The sequence below is a fragment of the Onychostoma macrolepis genome, chromosome 24, assembly GCF_012432095.1.
Source record: "Onychostoma macrolepis isolate SWU-2019 chromosome 24, ASM1243209v1, whole genome shotgun sequence".
Lineage (NCBI taxonomy): Eukaryota > Metazoa > Chordata > Actinopteri > Cypriniformes > Cyprinidae > Onychostoma > Onychostoma macrolepis.
This window is the reverse complement of record NC_081178.1, coordinates 13,954,546-13,973,394: the sequence shown is the minus strand read 5'-3', so window position 1 is coordinate 13,973,394 and position 18,849 is coordinate 13,954,546. Positions and strand designations below refer to the sequence as shown.

Below are 18,849 nucleotides of genomic sequence, written 5' to 3'. Positions count from 1 at the left end.
AAGGAAAGGACATGATGTGTGGCCAATTATGGTGTCCCACATTTGGAATTTGTGCTCTGCATTTAACCCATCCAAGTACACACACACAGCAGTGAGAAGTGAACACACACCCGGAGAAGTGGGAAGCCAATGCTGTGGCACCCGGGCAGCAGTTGGGGGTTTGGTACCTTGCTCAAGGGTCTCATCTCAGTCGTGGTATTGAGGGTGGAAGAGAGCGCTGGATGTTCACTCCCCCCCACCTACAATCCCTGCCAGACCTGATACTCAAACCCGCAACCTTCTGGGTTACAAGTCCGACTCTCTAACCATTAGGCCACGACTGCCTCTTTACAACTGATAGCTTTATTTGAATTAAATTTGAATAAATTTGTCTGTATGCCATATACAGGACTCAAAAGCAAGGATACAAACTTAAATGTTTTCTTTAATATAGTCTATATATATATATACATACAGTGGTGTGAAAAAGTGTTGGCCCCCTTCCTGATTTTTTTTTTTTGCATGTTTGTCACACTTTAATGTTTCAGATCATCAAACAAATTTAAATATTAATCAAAGATAACACAAGTAAACACAACATGCAGTTTTTAAATGAAGTTTTTTATTATGAAGGGAAAACAAAATCCAAACCCATAAGGCCCTGTTTTTCGAGCATGAATGGACTGTTTAAGGTCATGCCACAGCATTTCAATTGGATTTAAGTCCAGACTTTGATTTGGCCACTCCAAAACCTTAATTTTGTTTTTCTTGAGACATTCAGAGGTGGACTTGCAGCCTCAGACCATCACACTACCACCACCATGTTTGACTTGGTATGATGTTCTTTTTATGAAATGCTGTGTTGGTTTTACGCCAGGACACACACCTTCCAAAAAGTTCAACTTTTGTCGCATCAGTCCACAGAATATTTGCCCAAAAGTCTTGGGGATAATCAAGATATTTTTTGTAAATGTGAGACGAGCCTTTGTGTTCTTTTTGGTCAGCAGTGGCTTTTGCCTTGGAACTCACCCATGGATGCAGTTTTTGCCCAGTCTCTTTCTTATTGTTGAATCATGAACACTGACCTTAATTGAGGCAAGTGAGGCCTGCAGTTCTTTAGATGTTGTCCTGGCTTCTTTTAAGACCTCCTGGATGAGTCGTCTTTGTGCTCTTGGAGTAATTTTGGTAGGCTGGCCACTCCTGGGAAGGTTCACCACTGTTCCAAGTTTTCTCCATTTGTGGATAATGGCTCTGACCATGGTTTGCGGGTGTCCCAAAGCCTTAGAAATGGCTTTATAACCCTTTCCAGACTGATACATGTCAACTATTTTGTTTCTCATCTGTTTCTGAATTTCTTAAGATCGCGGAATGATGTGTTGCTCTTTAAACATGCTTCACTTTGTCAGACAGGTTCTATTTAAGTGATTTCTTGATTCAACAGGTCTGGCAGTAATCAGGCCTGGGTGTGGCTAGTGAAATTTAACTCAGCTTTCTAAAATAATGTGGTTAATCACAGTTCTTTCATGATTTAATAGGAGGGGGCAATTAATTTTTCACGTAGGGCCAGGTAGGTTTGGACAGCTTTTTTCCCTTAATAAATGAAATCATCATTTAAAAACTGCATTTTGTATTTACTTGCATTATCTTTGTGTAATATTAAAATTTGTTTGATGATCTGAAGCTTTTAAGTGTGACAAATATGCCAAAAATGTTAAAATCAGGAAGGGGGCAAACACTTTTTTTTTTGCCCCTTTCCTTTTTTTTTTTGTATATTTGTCACACTTTAATGATTCAGATCATCAAACTAATTTTAATATTACACAAAGATAACCCAAGTAAATAGAAAATGCAGTTTTGAAATAATGATTTCATTTATTAAGGGAAAAAAGCTGTCCAAACCTGCCTGGCCCTAAGTGAAAAAGTAATCACCCCTAAACCTAATAACTGGTTGGGCCACCCTTTCCAGCAACAACTGCAAACCAAGCATTTGCGATAACTGGCAATGAGTCTTTCACATCGCTGTGGAGGAATTTTGGCCCACTCTTCTTTGCAGAATTGTTTTAATTCAGCCACATTGGAGGGTTTGCGAGCATGAATGGACTGTTTAAGGTCATGCCACAGCATTTCAATTGGATTTAAGTCCAGACTTTGACTTGGCCACTCCAAAACCTAAATTTTTCTCTAGATGTTGTTCTGGGTTCTTTTATGACCTCCTGGATGAGTCATCATTGTGCTCTTGGGAGTAATTTTGGTAGGCCAGCCACTCGTGGGAAGGTTAACCACTGTTCCAAGTTTTCTCCATTTGTGGATAATGGCTCTGACCGTGGTTTGCGGGTGTCCCAAAGCCTTAGAAATGGCTTTTTAACCCTTTCCAGACTGATACATGTCATCTATTTTGTTTCTCATCTGTTCTTGAATTTCTTTAGATTGTTGCATGATGTGTTGCTCTTTAAGCATGCTTCACTTTGTCAGACAGGTTCTATTTAAGTGCTTTCTTGATTCAACAGGTCTGGCAGTAATCAAGCCTGGGTGTGGCTAGTGAAATTTAACTCAGCTTTCTAAAATAATGTGGTTAATCACAGTTCTTTCATGATTTAACAGGTAGGTTTGGACAGCTTTTTTCACTTAATAAATGAAATCTTCATTTAAAAACTGCATTTTGTATTTACTTGCATTATCTTTGTGTATTATTAAGATTAGTTTGATGATCTGGATCTCTTAAGTGTGACAAATATGCAAAAAAAAAAAAAAAACTGGGGACATGGGTCAATGTCCTGAAAAGTCACCTTCACCTTGTAATACCTATGTCATACCTTTTCACAAAAACGCGCACACACACACACACACACACACACACACATACATATGTATAAGTATATATGTATTCTTCTGATTGTCACCAAGACTTAACCCAGAATTGTTTTTAGCTAATTTAACATAAATTATATTTTGTCATATTTGTAAAAATGACAAGAAAAGTCTAGAAAGCATTAGCAAGTATGTGTTGTATGTATTTGTTTTCCAGCAAAAATATTTATAAATTTAAGAAGTTACATAATATCTGTATAATTTCTAGATTGTTGCATTTTTTCCCTTTTGTAAATAATATTTAATAAATAAAATAAAAAAGTAATTACAATTTCATTAAAAAAGTAATGACAACAAATATAAGGAAAATTTTGATAAGGACAACATTTATATTACAAACATTTCAAGCAATTAAAAAAATCAATTTATATATATATTTTGGCAGGGGAAAGAAAAAAAATCTGAACTATTGGCCAGCAGAAAAAATCCTTACTGTTGAGCCCTGCATGTAACATTTGTGGCAAAGGCAATCTCAGAACGCACTGCGATGACTTGTATTTCATCCAATACCAAAAGATATTTGTGCAATCTAATTAAATACCATTTCATCAATGTTAGTGTATGGCATGATTTTATGCTTTTTGTCTAACGGCAAAAAGTTGAAAACAATGTCGGAAAGCTCTGAAGACTAGATTCCACATCCCAATTTGCAGCATACATTTATACTATGCACTAAAAGAATATCATAGCACAGCATTTTTTTTTTTTTTTTAACCACATACCATTTTATCGCATGTAAAATTCATTCAAATTCAGTCAAAACAGGACCATCACAAACTCTTCCTTTCCACTGCACAAAGAACATCAGCAAATACTTAAAGTAGGATGTTGCAAGCACAGAGCTCTAGCTACATGTCAACGGCATGATGGGACCACAGCTGTTCCTCCCAAATATGTTAAGCTAAATATTCCATGACAAACAGCTTGCAGGTCAACCATGGACATTGCCTTAAGCAGAACATGCTGAAAGAGTGTGGCTTATTGATGTGAAAGGGGTCTCCAGCCATTAATGATTGATGAGGCAGGTAGGGCAGCGGACAGTTTCAGCATGAATTGATGCAGAGGCTCCAGAGACCATAGAAACAGGAAGACAGCACGCTCTGATAGACACGACTGAACTTATGTGCCTGCAGACAGGAAGAAGATTAGAAGTTTTCGGATGTACCAGTACACCAGATTCAGCTGAGAGATTAAACGGTTTTTGTTTTCCACTGTCCATGATTTTTGCTAAAAATGAATATGCAGGTGGATAATGCCACCAGGCTTTGGGTGTTTGTGTGGCGGGTGAAATTGCCAGACAGAACCACCTCCTGCTATTGGTAACAACAGTGGGCCACTTTGCTGTTTTTGGCGTGTCAGCAGGCAGCGCTGAATTGAGCATAATGGGCTCTGGTTGGCGCCTCATCGTTATTCATTGAAGAAAGTGCCTGTCTGTTACATGCCTCCGGGTGAGAGACCATTAAACGATTGTCTTAAAGCCACTGACATCTTTAGAGGGCATTCAAGGACACTGTGGACTGGCAGAAGGAAATTATATTCCTGACTTTCTGTGCCCCCAGAGTACACAAAGCAAGGTATATCATTTCCTTCACATACTTCCTGTGTGAATTGCAACACAGTATTGTACTGGAAAAAGAAGGAATCAAACAATTCTACTAATTCCTACTAATCCTGTGAATCACCTTGTAATTTGTATCTGCAGAAATTGTTGTAATGTGAACAAGCATTCAGCATAACAAAGCATATAAATATTTAATACTAAATTATAAATGATTAATATTATGCAATACAGCATATGCACCAAAATCATATTCCCACAGAATTATCTATTAGTACCACCTAGTGGCTGAACTGAGGCAATACAGTTTTTTATTACTAATTTCTGTCTGCACCAACTCACAATAGCACATTTCCTTTTGACTTTCTAAACAGGGTTTGAGTTTTCAACTCTTAAAGGTTAAAAGATCAGAAATAGACAGAGAAGAGAGAAAATATTGGTAACATTTTACTTAAAGTGTATATGTATAATGTATATGTATAATGCATTATAAAGGGTTATTAAACCGTATAATGCATTATAATTATTCACAATGTGTGTTGGAATACATTATATTGTGTCATAAATAATTATAACCAAATTTGAAATGCATAGTGTAACAATGAATTGATAAGTGCTATAATGTATTAACTGTGGTTACAATCATTCATGAGATTGTACAATGCATTATAAGGTGCATTAAAACTACTTTTATAATACATTATACATAAAGGCTTTAAGTAAAGTGTTACCAAAATATAAAATATTCTGTGGATACTATATAAACGTCAACCTATGCTCTTCAAACTCACAAATACAATTTATTGTTAACAAAGTGGAAAAAAACAACAACAACAACAACAAAAAAATTGAGGTTACAGGTTAATCCAAGCCTGGGGGAGTTTGCAAAGGAACAGAGAGCACTTACCAAAGACTTTACCCAGGAAGAGTGACTTGACCAGGGTGAACTGTGTGTCTGAGGCTTCTGGCAGGGTGTAGCTGACGGGAGGATAATGATCCAGCTAAAATAAAGACAGGTAATCAGAAAAAACCCCCGAAAGATACAGAAACTAAATTATACACAAATGTTTGTTGCTGGTGGTCAAGTACAAAATGCCCATGCAATTAATATTTCTCTATAGTGGGCAATGGTGCCATCTACTGGTTAAATATTTAATCACTGACCACACAATCAAAGCACCACAGCATTTACAATTCACTCAGTTACCTCTTAAAAAGAGGAGTTTTTTTTTATTTGTTACATATTCAAATAAATTATACATTTTATATAATGTACTATATAAAACTGATACAAAACATCACTGAAATAAAGTATTATAACAATTATTTAAAATATACTTTGTAATGTATTTTACTACTACTATTTTAATGTATTTAATAATAATTATAATGATTAAAATATTATTTAATTTAATAAATAATAATAATAATTTAATTTAACAACTAATTTTAGACATATAATTTACTTTTACTTATTGCACAGCAGTATTTTGAATTTATAGTACAATGAAATGCACAATATAGGTAATTTTATTATTATTAATATATATTTTAAACATTTGCTTTCAGGTGTACATGTAGAGTTTAAAAGTTCAGGGATCAAACCAGCATTATATTCGTATTCGTGTATTTTTATATATAGAAACAGTCACTTTAATTTATACATTTACACTTGTCAAACAAAGTAGCTTAGTTCGTTGTATAATAATTAGTATTATTTACATACCATTATAGTTTTTATTAATATTTTAAACTAGTAATTATATATATATATGTATAAATATTTATATTTTATAATGTTATTTATACTATAATGTTACTTCTGTTTCAGTTTTAGTTATTTAATTTCAGTTAATAATTTTAGTGCTTCAAGCTCTTATCAAATATTTATATTTTATTTTATTTCAGTTTGATTTCAATTAACAAAATAATTCTAATAGTATTAGTTTTTGTTAAGGACAACTCTGGCTGGATATAATTTGAAAAATATTCTTTTTTTTTTTTTAGTCCAAAGATCATGCCGATATGCAGTATGGTGGCAACAGTTGAATGCAACCACACACACACATGCACACACACATTCGGTGACAGCTTTAATTACCCCGTTACTGCTGATTCACTGGCACTCCTAATTAGCATGAGGCATCTCAGCCTCGGTATTAAAAAGAATTATTTCCGCTAAATTACTTTTTTGTGCTTGAAGATACGGCTGCTCTCTCAGTCTCCTCTGTGTTGTGAAAGTGCCGCTCTCATCGCTGCGCACTGCCGTGAATACAAATTAGTCTCAAAGAAAGAAACGGAGACTCCAACACAATAGCGTTTGTCTGACATATTTCAGCTCTAATTTGTTCCACTGATGTGGCGGACTGATAAATGCAAGCATGTTTATTCAGACGCCTCCCAGGTGCGCTTGTGCTGGGTAGCCTAAATCATGCAGGGGAAGCCCTCCCTCACCGCTACCAGCAGTCTCCAGACCTTATCCAATTACACTGGCGAATCTCAGAAGACCTCGTGGGCTTGTGTTTCTGCCGCTGCTAATGGAGGAGGGTGTGTTGCCATTCGTCGATGGGATAATGTGACCAAATTAAATTGCTTTCAACCTGTTTACCTCTGAAACTAATGGGCAGCCGGGATGGAGGGATGACACGGAGAGAGAGGGACTGTCCCTCGTGGTGCTGCGGCCCCATTCTGACGCGGCTTGTGCTAATGAGCCCTGCTGTGGGCCTATAATTAATCTCCATCCAACGAGCCTCCTATCTGACAGGGCCCCTCCTGCAATGCGGCCACCCAGAGAGGGGACACTCGGCTTGGGAGGCGACAGCCAGATGCCCCTGGGGCGTCTGCTGCTTGACAGCACAAGCTGAGTTATAGCCGCAACCCCACTGAGAGAATAACTTAGAGAGTTACAGAGAATAAACACAGGAGATAGACGAAAAAAAGAATAAAAAGAGAGTGGGAGTTTACAGACATGAGTCGTTCTAAGAAATGAGTTTTGGAAAAGTGCATTTTTAGGTACATTTTTGCAAGATAAAACATTTCAATCCAAAATTGCTGCTGTTATGTTATGGCATTCTGTCACTCAACAATCAACCAAATGAACAACAACAAAGATGATGAAGAAATAAAAAAATAAACCGTAACCCTGTTTTTATGAAATAAACAACAAATGAGAGTTTAATAAACAAAATCATTAAATGAAAAATTAAACTGAACAGCAAAAAAGCCAAATAGTAGGCTAATCAAAGTGGTGAAAGACTAAACGAATATATAAAGTGTACACCTTCCCTTATATAAATTTATTCACAATACAGCACAGCCTCTCGTACCTTATTGCTTACATATATATGGGTTAGAATTATTTTGTTTAATATATATATATATATATATATATATATATATATATATATACACACACTGTAAAAGTGATAAGTTGACTTAACTTAAAAAAATTTAGGAAACACGTTGCCTTAAAATTATTAAGTAAATAATACTTTTTTTTTTTAAATTACGTGAACTTGAAAATTCACTTTTTAAATTTTTTATTATCATTTACTTAAAAAGTTTAAGGCAACAGGTTTCCTCAATTTTTTAACTTATAGTTAACTTATCACTTTTACAGTGTATATATATATATATATATATGCAAAAAAAAAAAAAAGAAAAAGAAAAGAAGCTTTTTAAACAATGCAATGCAATAAATTCTGAATATAATTACAAAATTTACAAAAAGTTGTGAACACACAAATACATTCTTATACATTTTTTCCCCCAATAAAGACTGCTAATAAAAATGCTACCAAAATATACTCCTTTAAAATATTTATAAATAAATAATATATTTTTATGTTTATACATAAATTTTAATTATTATATTAAAGATTGCAAAACACTTCTCTGACACTTCACTTCACCATGATAAAATGAATAAATAATGTATGAATATAGCCACAAAAGCAAATGATTATCATATCAACATGATGATTATCAGTTTTTCCACAATCATTTTAATTATTAGTTTAATTTTGTCATTTTTTTTATTTGTTTTGTATTGTTGCTATTTTAGTTGTTAATTAATTTTTATTTCAGTTTTAGATTTAGTTTAGTTTTTCTTTCTTTCTTTATTTTTTTTAAAGTTCTTATCTAATATTTATATTTTATTTTATTTCAACTTTACTTCAATTAACAAAAACATTCTACTAGTTTTAGGTTTTGTGTGCATTAACCCCCGACTTGATATAATTAAAAAGATCTATTTTTTAGTCCAAAGATCATGCTAATATGCAGTAAGGCGGCAACAGTTGTGTAAAAAACATAGGAAGTGGGGCTAATCAACAAAAAACACTATTTCACAACTATAAAATTATTATTTCTGACATAATTATTCATTACCACCAATTTTAACGAGAAGGTGTTTAAATAATAATGTTTTAGTGAAAAAATATAGGTAATTCTCACTTTGTTCACAAATCTCATGGGTTAGAATACATTACATCGGGTCAGATGGGGGTCATCGGGTCATCAGATCTGATGTATTTTAACATATCTGAAGCTCAAATGGGATCCAAAAATTCCATACAATTAGATGTCCACACAGCTCCTACTGTTCTCCAGTGGAAATGAATGATTTCTGCTCTGCTGCTTGTCAGAGATGGTGAAAAAGGGGCTCAATGCAATAATAAAAACATAGTGCAAGGTCCACCACATTACTTTGATAGAAAGTTGACCTGATAGTGGCAACCCCAACAGTATTCATTAATCTAAATTAATAATACATCCCAAAATGAAAGAGCGCTCTGCTGTTTGCCTTAGGGTTTAAAAAAAAATCTTCAAAAACTTCTAAAAGATCAAGTACATCTGTTTGCTTTTCCCACATGGTTGTTCTCTTAGTTATGTTTTGACCTTTCACTGTCTGATTCAAAAAGGGTGTGATGTTTCATTCAAAAGAAATATCACAGGCGTGGGTGTCTGGAAAGGTCAGCTGGACTGATGCTACTGTCTCTCATCTCATTTTCCTTTTGAAGTAAGCTCTTTTCTCTTCTGGAAAATGCACAGGTGGGCAAAACCTGCATCACAGAAATCTGATTCCTCAATAATTCACAAATAATTTAACAAGATCTTTGACTGTTTTGATGAATAAATACTCAGGTCTGTAATAGAACATTTATTTTTATTATCTTTAATATAATTTAGAACTGAAATGTAAACACTATCATTACAATTAGGACTGTAAGTGAAAATATTTAATATCATATGCAATAATATCAGTGTTGCTGATCAACCTGTGACGATTCATTTATATTATGGAGGTTCCAGATTCTAACCTCTAACATAATTTTTGATTTCAATAAACCAAAATTGCATCTGTTATGCCTCTGCATAATGTATATCAGGAGTGGGGATGCAATTGGATTTTGTTTTGTAATTTCAGTAGAATGAATAGGGAGCCGTGGAGAAGTGATAGATTAAAATGCGTCATGCTGGTGAGAACACTTTCCATGACTGATAAAAACCACAATGACCAATCAGCATAAAGAAATCACAAATTCCAGGGGCAGATCGTCATTCATTATAAAACATGTTTATGAGATTAAAACTTGTGTTTAACAATTTGAGATGTTTCTGCTGTTAGATATATGCCTGCCACAAAATTGTCCCCACTTTCCCTGCCTTTAAATGATGTCCATAGCAGTATTCTGCAGGGTATTTTAGTGTCATTGCAATAGATTTGTATCAATATTTTGAATCATTTTATTTTTATATTTCCTGTTTTAATTTTAAATTTTAAAACTTTAATCATTTCTGTTTTTTTTTTTTTTAAATATATGTATATTATTCAGTTTTATACTACGGGGCCTTTGAATGCTTGAATCTGATTGGCTGACGAACGTTCTAAGGTGTGTAATTCTTTTCAGGGAAACGCACGGCGAACGTAGATCCAGGCAGCTCTTAACTGCATTACATGACCATATCATTTCGCCAAATTATTTTTGTTATTTCAAAGGTCTTACAACAGCAAAATAACCAAGACCCACAAGGACACTGGCCAAATAAATAAACATAGTAAACAATATGATAAAAACGACAGATCATGTCCATGGACGCTTCGCGTCGTGACCGCATCACCACCTCGGGTGTGCATTATTTTTCGAATAATCCAACGACCCGTCGTCAATTATTCCTTACTTAGTTCTAGTTATTTCGTACCAAGAAATGTTGCCTTTGCAGCTAGGATAAATTTATATATTGGTTTACTATATTAACCCTGGTTTAAATATTTGGGTTCAGTGAGATTTAAAAAAAAAAGTAAATTAATATTTTTATTTAGCAGTTATGCATTACCACTGATCAAAAGTTACAGTAAAACCATTAATAATGTTACAAAAATTTATATTTTAAATAAATGCTGTTCTTCATGTAAGGGATAATCAACAGCTAGCTGTGAATTAAACGATTTGAATGCAGGACCTGGAGGCGAAGAACCGCCCGACGCGTGGTTGCCTCCGCGAAGTGCATTCAAATCGTTTAATGCACAGCTAGCCATTGATTATCCCGTTTATGCCATGGTCATTTCCCAGCATTCACATATTAAAGATGTTAATAATATTTGCGCTGCAATATTTGACCGGAACCATAAAAATGACGGTTATTTTCGTCTGTATTACTATTTAACTGTAACTGTATGTAACTATGGTTACCAATGTTTATAGGAAGCGCATTAATATAGAATGTGATTAAACTGACCTGGAACTACCTGTGCAGTTCAATGAATTTAATCAACACCTGCCAGCCAATCAGAATCAAGTATTCAGACAGACCATGGCATAAAACATTCTATTCATCAAAGAATGCTGAAAAAATTTAGCAACGTTTCCACAAAAATGTATTCAACATTGATAATAATAAGAAATGTGATAGTTATAATATTTCACAATATTACTGTCTTTTAAAATATTTTTTAATCAAATAAATGCAGCCCTGGTAAGCACAAGTGACAAAACAAAACAAAAAACACAACACAACACAACAAAACTTACGACCCCAGTACATACAGTACATATCTAAATCTAATAAACTAATGTATAAAAATTATGTTGAAAAAATTTTTGTTATTGAAAAAAGTTTTTGTTATTGTTATTACTGTCATAAAAACATAGTGGACAAGTGGACATGTATTACATGTCAAGCAAGTTAATGTTATTTGTCATTTCCAACAAAACTAAAGAACAGAAAGAATCTGTAATTTGAAAAGAAAAGCTAATTTAACAGCCCTAATAATCCTGCTGGGCTAATTAAACAGAACTTATCAGGCTTGGACAAATATAACAGATATCTGTAGGCAACCTGCCTTTAATTTACACATCTACGTGATCTACCTTAGGAGTACCTGCTTGATTGCCATGCAGTGTGTGTAGTAGTAATAGAGACCCAGAGCCATCCTTCAGACAATGACCTATGTGTATGAGGGGTTTAGGTGTGTGTGTGTGTGTGTGTGTGTGTGTGCATGCCTGAGTAGTGTTAAAGGACACTCTACACAGTTATTCACACAAGAAAATAAAGGAGAGTTACCCTAGTGTCATAAACATACACACACACACACACACACACACACCTAAACCCCTCATACACATAGGTCATTGTCTGAAGGATGGCTCTGGGTCTCTATTTGCTGCAATGTCAGCGGGGTTCCCAGGGGCCATAAAGACAGGGTAAAAGGGCTATGGTTTTCTCTTTCTCTCTCTATATATTTCACCCCATGCCAGATTTCCAGCTCTGGCCTGTAGGATCTCAGGCTTGGCAGAGCTGTGTAGCAAGAAATGAAATAAGGCAGAATTAAAGAGAGCTACAGCCCTTCTTTAAGCCTCATGCCCACGGGCTTATCTGTGCTGTGCCTCATCCGTCTAGACAGCGGGAATTTGATTATTTGATTTAGGAGCCCGGAACAAAGCAGGAGCCAAAGACACAGACTGACCAGAAAGAGAGAGAGAGAGAGAGAGAGGGAAAAGCAACAAGACAACAAAGCCCACAATTTTGCTGACAAGGTCACAGTATATCTGACATGATCTTTGCACCTCTGTCATTCAATATTATTCTCTTGGGACATGTCTTACAGCGATGGTGAGGGGCGAGGAGGGTCCCGGCCAGCACAAGTCTTTGACATAGCACTGAAAGTCCCTGTCCCTTCTGTAGTTAGTTTTCATCTCCTGTCCTCAAATACAACTTGATATCACCACACTTTCTACTGATCAGGATCTTCTGTGATTTTGATCATGTTGTAGAATTTTCCTTGTTCAAAAATAAATTACTAGAGAGGTTTTGAAGCTAGTAGACTTTATTGACCATACAACAAAGTCGAGATACTGTTTGCAAAGGTAACTCCCGATTGTCTGTGTTACACTCGTATATATGTGCCTGAAGCTGTTCCACAGTATTCCATATATGCTCCATTGCTCCATTTTAGGACCGCCATCTTTTACCATATATGTGTCAGTGAAGGTGACCAATAGCTTGTCTTTCATGTATTCCTAGCTCCTGAACAAAGTCTTTTCCATATATGGGTTTTTCAAACTTTAAATAGTTCACTCAGTTTACGGCTCACTGCAATCCTTTACACACACCTGTTTCACACAGTCAGACTAATAATAGAGACTAACAATAATAGATAATAGTAGAATAGTTTTTTCTTACAAATAAGCATAATTCTATGTATTATATTAATTCAAGATTAATAAAAAATCTTCTACAATCACTGCTTTATCGTTTCATGTTGCTGAATGTCCTGCTTATCGACCACATGAGGTGCTGCGTGTCCCGCCATTTAGAACATAATAAAATCTACAGTTCACCCTGAGTCTCAGTTCAGAGATCAATATGGGCTTTCAATTATCCAGTTGGGCCTGTGAGACTAATGCAGTGCATCCTCGGGTAACAGACACGGCACACATACACTCACATACCCGCATATTTGAGATACACTATATTGCCAAAAGTATTGGGTCACCCCCTTCTAACGAACAGGTTTAAGTACTTTAGTAATTTCCATGAGTACAAATCTTAATGTTTAAGCATATAATGATTTTCTTGGGAACTGTGTGCTTCTAATTTTAGAGCAACAGTTTGGACAGGACCCTTTTCTATTCTAAAATGACAATGTCTCTGTGTATAAGGCAAGGTTAAAAAAGAAACGATTGATTTAGTCAGTGTGGAAGAACTTGACTGGTCTGCAGAAAGCCAAGTCCTAATCCAAGCTGAACACCTCTGGTGTGACTTCATATGCAGACCTTGAACCAAACACCAATGAATTTACTAATGACAAAATTAGTAAAGTAGTCAAACCTGTACGTTAGATGGGGGTGACCCTATACTTTTGTCAATATAGTGTATACATTCAGTTACGAAATCAAGAAAGCTGCCTGTTTTAGGCATCATTACTCATACTCACTTACTATTATCTTAAAAAATACTTAATTTTGACTAAAATTGAAGGCAGCATCATATATATCCTTCATGGATCAAAATGCATTGATGGCAGTATGGCAGTACTACAAAAATGTCATATTTAAATACATTTTATTTTACTTTATTGTAAATGCATTATTCTTATTTTATTATAAATCATTTAATTTATAATGAAATAATTGAATTATAGTTCCTAATTCAAAATGGGCACTTTTACATAATATATGCACATATCTTTACACATCTTTTTCATTTTATTATAAATGAAAATAATTTTATTATTTAAGATTTTTTTTGTGTGGAAAATTATCAATAAAATACTCTTACATAATGTAGTTTCTATTTCAAAATGGGCACTTTTACCCAATATATGTAATAATTAATAATAAAACATTATTGTTTTTATTAATATTATTATTATTATTATTATTTATTAATAAAAAAATTTAATGTAAAAATTTAAATTACATTAATAAAGTATCAACAGAATATTTTCTGTAATACAATTCTTTAATTCAAAATCAGCACTTTTACCTAATAGCTATATACTGTACTTTTATAAGATATAAATTTGTTTGATGATTATTACAGTACTATATAAAACTATATAAAACTAGTACTATATAAAAAAGTTTATTTTCTTATAAATAATTTTGTTTTATAATAAATATAATATTTATTATATTTTCCGCCTTTACTGTGAAATTAACTGTGAGATTTAGTCGATATTTTTGCGCAATTCATATACAAATTTATTTGTATGGCCCAGATAACAACCCGCTAACAAAGTAGTTGCCCATGTAGAGTGTTTCAAATCAGTCCCTTATGAGGTTTCATTTCGGTTAAGATGCTGCCTTAGAAGTGAAAAAGCTAACTTTTATATTATTGAATAAGTATTACATAATACATTTGACCAATGATACTGATTGTAATCTTGAGAGTGGTCAGTTTCATGTGTTTCCCACCTGCACTTCTATGTCTCTCTCCACCCGTGAGATGTTGACAGTGTGGGGCTGCCCGTTGGCCAAGTTCCTCTGGTCAATATCAATACTGAAGGGTTCTCTGAGACCACCCAAGTTGTACCGCAGCTGCAGGGTACCTAACAGCGAAACAGGATGAGACAAAAATATCACATTTATCCAGAGCTCAACCGCACTGCAGTCTTCCCGGATGCCTGTGTGAGTGAGAGTTGTGCATCAGTTCTGCACCCTGACATCACTCACCTCCACTGCACACTCCTGTGCAACGGCCCTACAGGCTGCAGGGAAGAACATTACCTCATTTGGGTTACCGCTCAGGCCAGCAAGATAAATTTGCTCAGAGACTACAGGGTAAAATTCGATGTGGCTTTAGGCAGCTTAACACAAAGAATAAGTATCACCAGTCTTGTGTGCCCACTTTGGGTTTTATGGAATGGTGTTTAACGAAAACGCCACTCTACAAATTAAACAACGGTACATCTGAGTCACTGCATTTAATGTAAAATCCTGTCCCTGAGGGGAATAAGGGTCTTTTTCTTTAAACACCAGATGTGTTTTACTTCTAAACTCTAAAAATATTGGATCACAGTGTTGTGCTTATGCCAAACAAACAGGGATGTAATTGCCTGCGCTCTGCCATTTGTCATATAATTAGCTTTTACTGTTGCGCTTCCACTTCAAAAAGCAATTCAGCCTGCTGCAATACATTTTCCTTTATTATTACAGTGCAGTTTCAAAACTGCTGCAGAACAATCTTACACACACACACACACACACATAGATTTGTGTATTGCATCAGCATCCGGACTTAATGATGAACGAAGACTAACCAGGTGTGATACGATAGGTTCGCAATTTGTCTGTTCATACTGAAAGCAACAATACTGTGCGAGGCGGCACAATAAAAGCTAATCAGAACATATTTGATGTTAAATATACAGTTTGGTTCACACTTTTACTGACTTTACAGTATTCTACTAACCCTAACTATAGATATACTGTAGATGCCTCATTAGTGGCTGTTTCTATGGGCCGCTATACATAAGTCATCCGCCATATTGGAATAGTCAAAGCCGGTCTGTGAACACTTGACACTTGACAGTTGACTCTGCAACCATAGTTATACGCATCTATGAATATCTATATCTGCAACAGAATTCAGCAGATGATTTTGCTAAATTAACGCGATACAAGATGAAGGCATTAGCTATAACAACATTAAAAAGTTACCATAGTTTAAAAAGCTGTAATATTGAGTTAATGCATATAAATATACAAACAAACACATTGTCATCTGTAAAAAGTTATCCCATTTTTTTTAACATACTGATTTTTACTGAGTGGTCGAATGTGGAATCTACGTATACATGTCTATGACCCTAACAGTCAGAGTTAGATAACATGCAGTTGCAAAGTTCCTTAGAGTTAGTAGAGTGGACAGAAAAGATCTGTTCACTGAAAGATTCTTTATAGGAATCCAAAATGGTTTTGCTATGGAATTGCTATAAAATCCTCTTTTGCAGAGTGACCAATATCCTACCATTGTGACGGAGCACCACGGCCATGTAATCCTGGGTTTTCGAGCTGACATAGACTAGAAGGCTGGGAGAAGTGGAGGTGCTGAAGCTGAAGGTCAGGTCTTCACGTGTCAGGTTGGTCTCGACAGGAAGGTTGTGGATAATGCTCTTCTCATCCAGGCTGGAAGCTGCAGCCACCACTTCAGGTACCAGATTATACTTGACCAGTGTTCCTGCCTCAAAGAAACCACCAACATCTGAAAAATATTTAAACAACCAATCAGACTTGAGGGTTAGGTATATACCAAAAGAAATACAATCATATACTGTACTGATACTTTTATTTAGTAAAATGTTTTTTAAAAGTTTCTTATGCTCACAAAGGCTGAATTTATTTGATCAAAAATACAGTAAAGACAGTACAGTATTACTATAAAAGATTATTACATTTTATATATATAGGGGTGTAACGGTTCACAAAATTCACAGTTCGGTTCGATACCACACAGTGGTGTCATGGTTCAGTAAGTTTTTGATACGGGGGGCGAAGTAATTGGTTAGGTCGCAATGTTGGAAATATTTCTGTTTTAAACCATGAAGGTAAGCCAATGGATATCACACAAGCACGCGTTCGCACATGTGCAAACTTTGCGCAATATTTATGCCGATGAACATATTAATCTCAGTTAATTCACTATAAGCAGAAAGTGAAAGTAAAAACGGAATGATGAATGATGGAGCTTTCAGCATCTGATGCCGCTTATTCTCTCAGAGACAAAGAGAGACGAATCTACTTCAACATATGCTGATAACGGTAAAATGAGAAGAAACGTATTTCGTGTTTAATAGGTTGTTTTTGAAAGTTGGTGCTTGAAATAAAAGCTTTATATTTCATTGATTTTTATTGATGACTGCAGTGTTAATATTTTAATTATAGGACTATAATTTATTGTAGGGTACAATGGGGCTAAAGGCGATTGATATTATTTTCATCTAACTAGATGGCACAAAAACGTGGCGTAGCACTTTCCAAAACATTCGCTTTTCAAGATGCACGTGTGTATTTGTCTGGTTTTTGACACGATCGTGCGCAGCAGTGCAAAGTTGATTCTGTGCTTACTTGATCTAATATTTTATGTTTTTTAGTAGAAAATGAGAATGGCTAAAATTAATGCATATATTTTGAGACAAAGGTCTTCTTTATGATTTTCAGTTTTGTTTAAGATAATTAAAGCAACAGTTTTTAAATAATGAAAGAATATGTAAAAGTATGGTATTTGGGGTAAAAAGCGCCCCTGCTGTTGGGGCTTAAGGCGCACAGTAATTAACATGATAATTAATAGATCACTGACTTTTCCATTTGTTGACATGATATGGTTAGATTCAGATAGTAAATATCATATATTATGTTGGGTGTCCATATTAGAGATAATCACCATGTTTAGAATGAAACCATCATATTTAAAAACATGATATTAATCATATCATATAATAAAATATAATTTGTTGTTATTACTGTAAATATATATTTGATTATTATTGGATCTCCTTCAATACTTTCAGAATCTTTACTTATTAAAATGATTTTGTTTCTGTATTTTAAAATATATTTTTCATATTAACATATTTTAATGACAGTATATTTATTGAACAAAAATTAATACTTTTATTTTTCAAAATAAGCAGAAGATAGTACAAACTTTGCTAAAGTCATTGTTTTGAACAAGTATTAACTTAGACATTATTTAAAAAAAACATTATTTTAGCTGAAGTATTTGTATCAATAGCGTGCGCCTTTTACCCCATGCTGGTGGGCCTTTTACCCCATATGTGGGGTAAAAGTCCCCTCTTGCCACCTCATACATTTATAAGATTTTTAAATAAAATAAACAACTTGAATGATTTATTTTCACACAAAATCTGTTGCTCCATTAATGTTCAATACAACGTATATATTTTTTCTGCAATTCTGCATTTTAGGCACAGTGAATAGCACTTTTTTTTTCCTATAGCCTAATAGACCTGTTTTAAAAACATTTTAATTGAGGAGTAAATAGCCTAATCTTATTCTCGCATCGTGTCAGTTATGCGGTAATTATTGTGGGGAAAATTAATTGTACTTTTAATTTAATAATAAAAGTAATTTCATAATAATAATAATAGACCTAATAAAAATAAGAATGTAACAGGCCTACATTAATTGGAAATGCCAAATACTCTTAATATCGCCAATAATTGATGTTTTTGACAATATCTCTGGCTATCGTCGATACAAGATCATCGTCTTTTGACGCAAACCCAGCAAGGGGAGGTTATTGCGGGGCAGACAGCACGTTGCCTGTTACGTCGTTTGGGCTGCCTTGTTGAGCGTAGTGGCACTGAGAACATTATATTTCACACACTTTAAGCTCTTTTATTTTCCAAGTATAATAGGAATAGTCCAATGAATCGTTCGGTTTGTACTGCGTACCGAACCGAAAGCCTCATACCG

At 34.6% G+C, this 18,849-nt stretch overlaps 1 protein-coding gene across 3 annotated transcripts in view; it reads right to left on the bottom strand.

Moving 5' to 3' along the window:
* cntnap2a (contactin associated protein 2a) overlaps window positions 1-18,849 on the bottom strand; it is a 378,859-nt gene that overhangs the window by 21,525 nt on the left and 338,485 nt on the right. For 2 of the 3 annotated variants that reach the window (XM_058765454.1, XM_058765455.1), the window contains exons 19-21: window positions 16,382-16,615; window positions 14,827-14,960; window positions 5,313-5,406 (exon numbers count right to left, since the gene is read on the bottom strand). In XM_058765454.1, the coding sequence (XP_058621437.1) occupies window positions 5,313-5,406; window positions 14,827-14,960; window positions 16,382-16,615 (462 nt within the window). Of the gene's footprint in view, window positions 1-3,759; window positions 3,975-5,312; window positions 5,407-14,826; window positions 14,961-16,381; window positions 16,616-18,849 lie in introns of those variants that run through there. The other variant, XM_058765456.1, reaches the window with a different exon arrangement.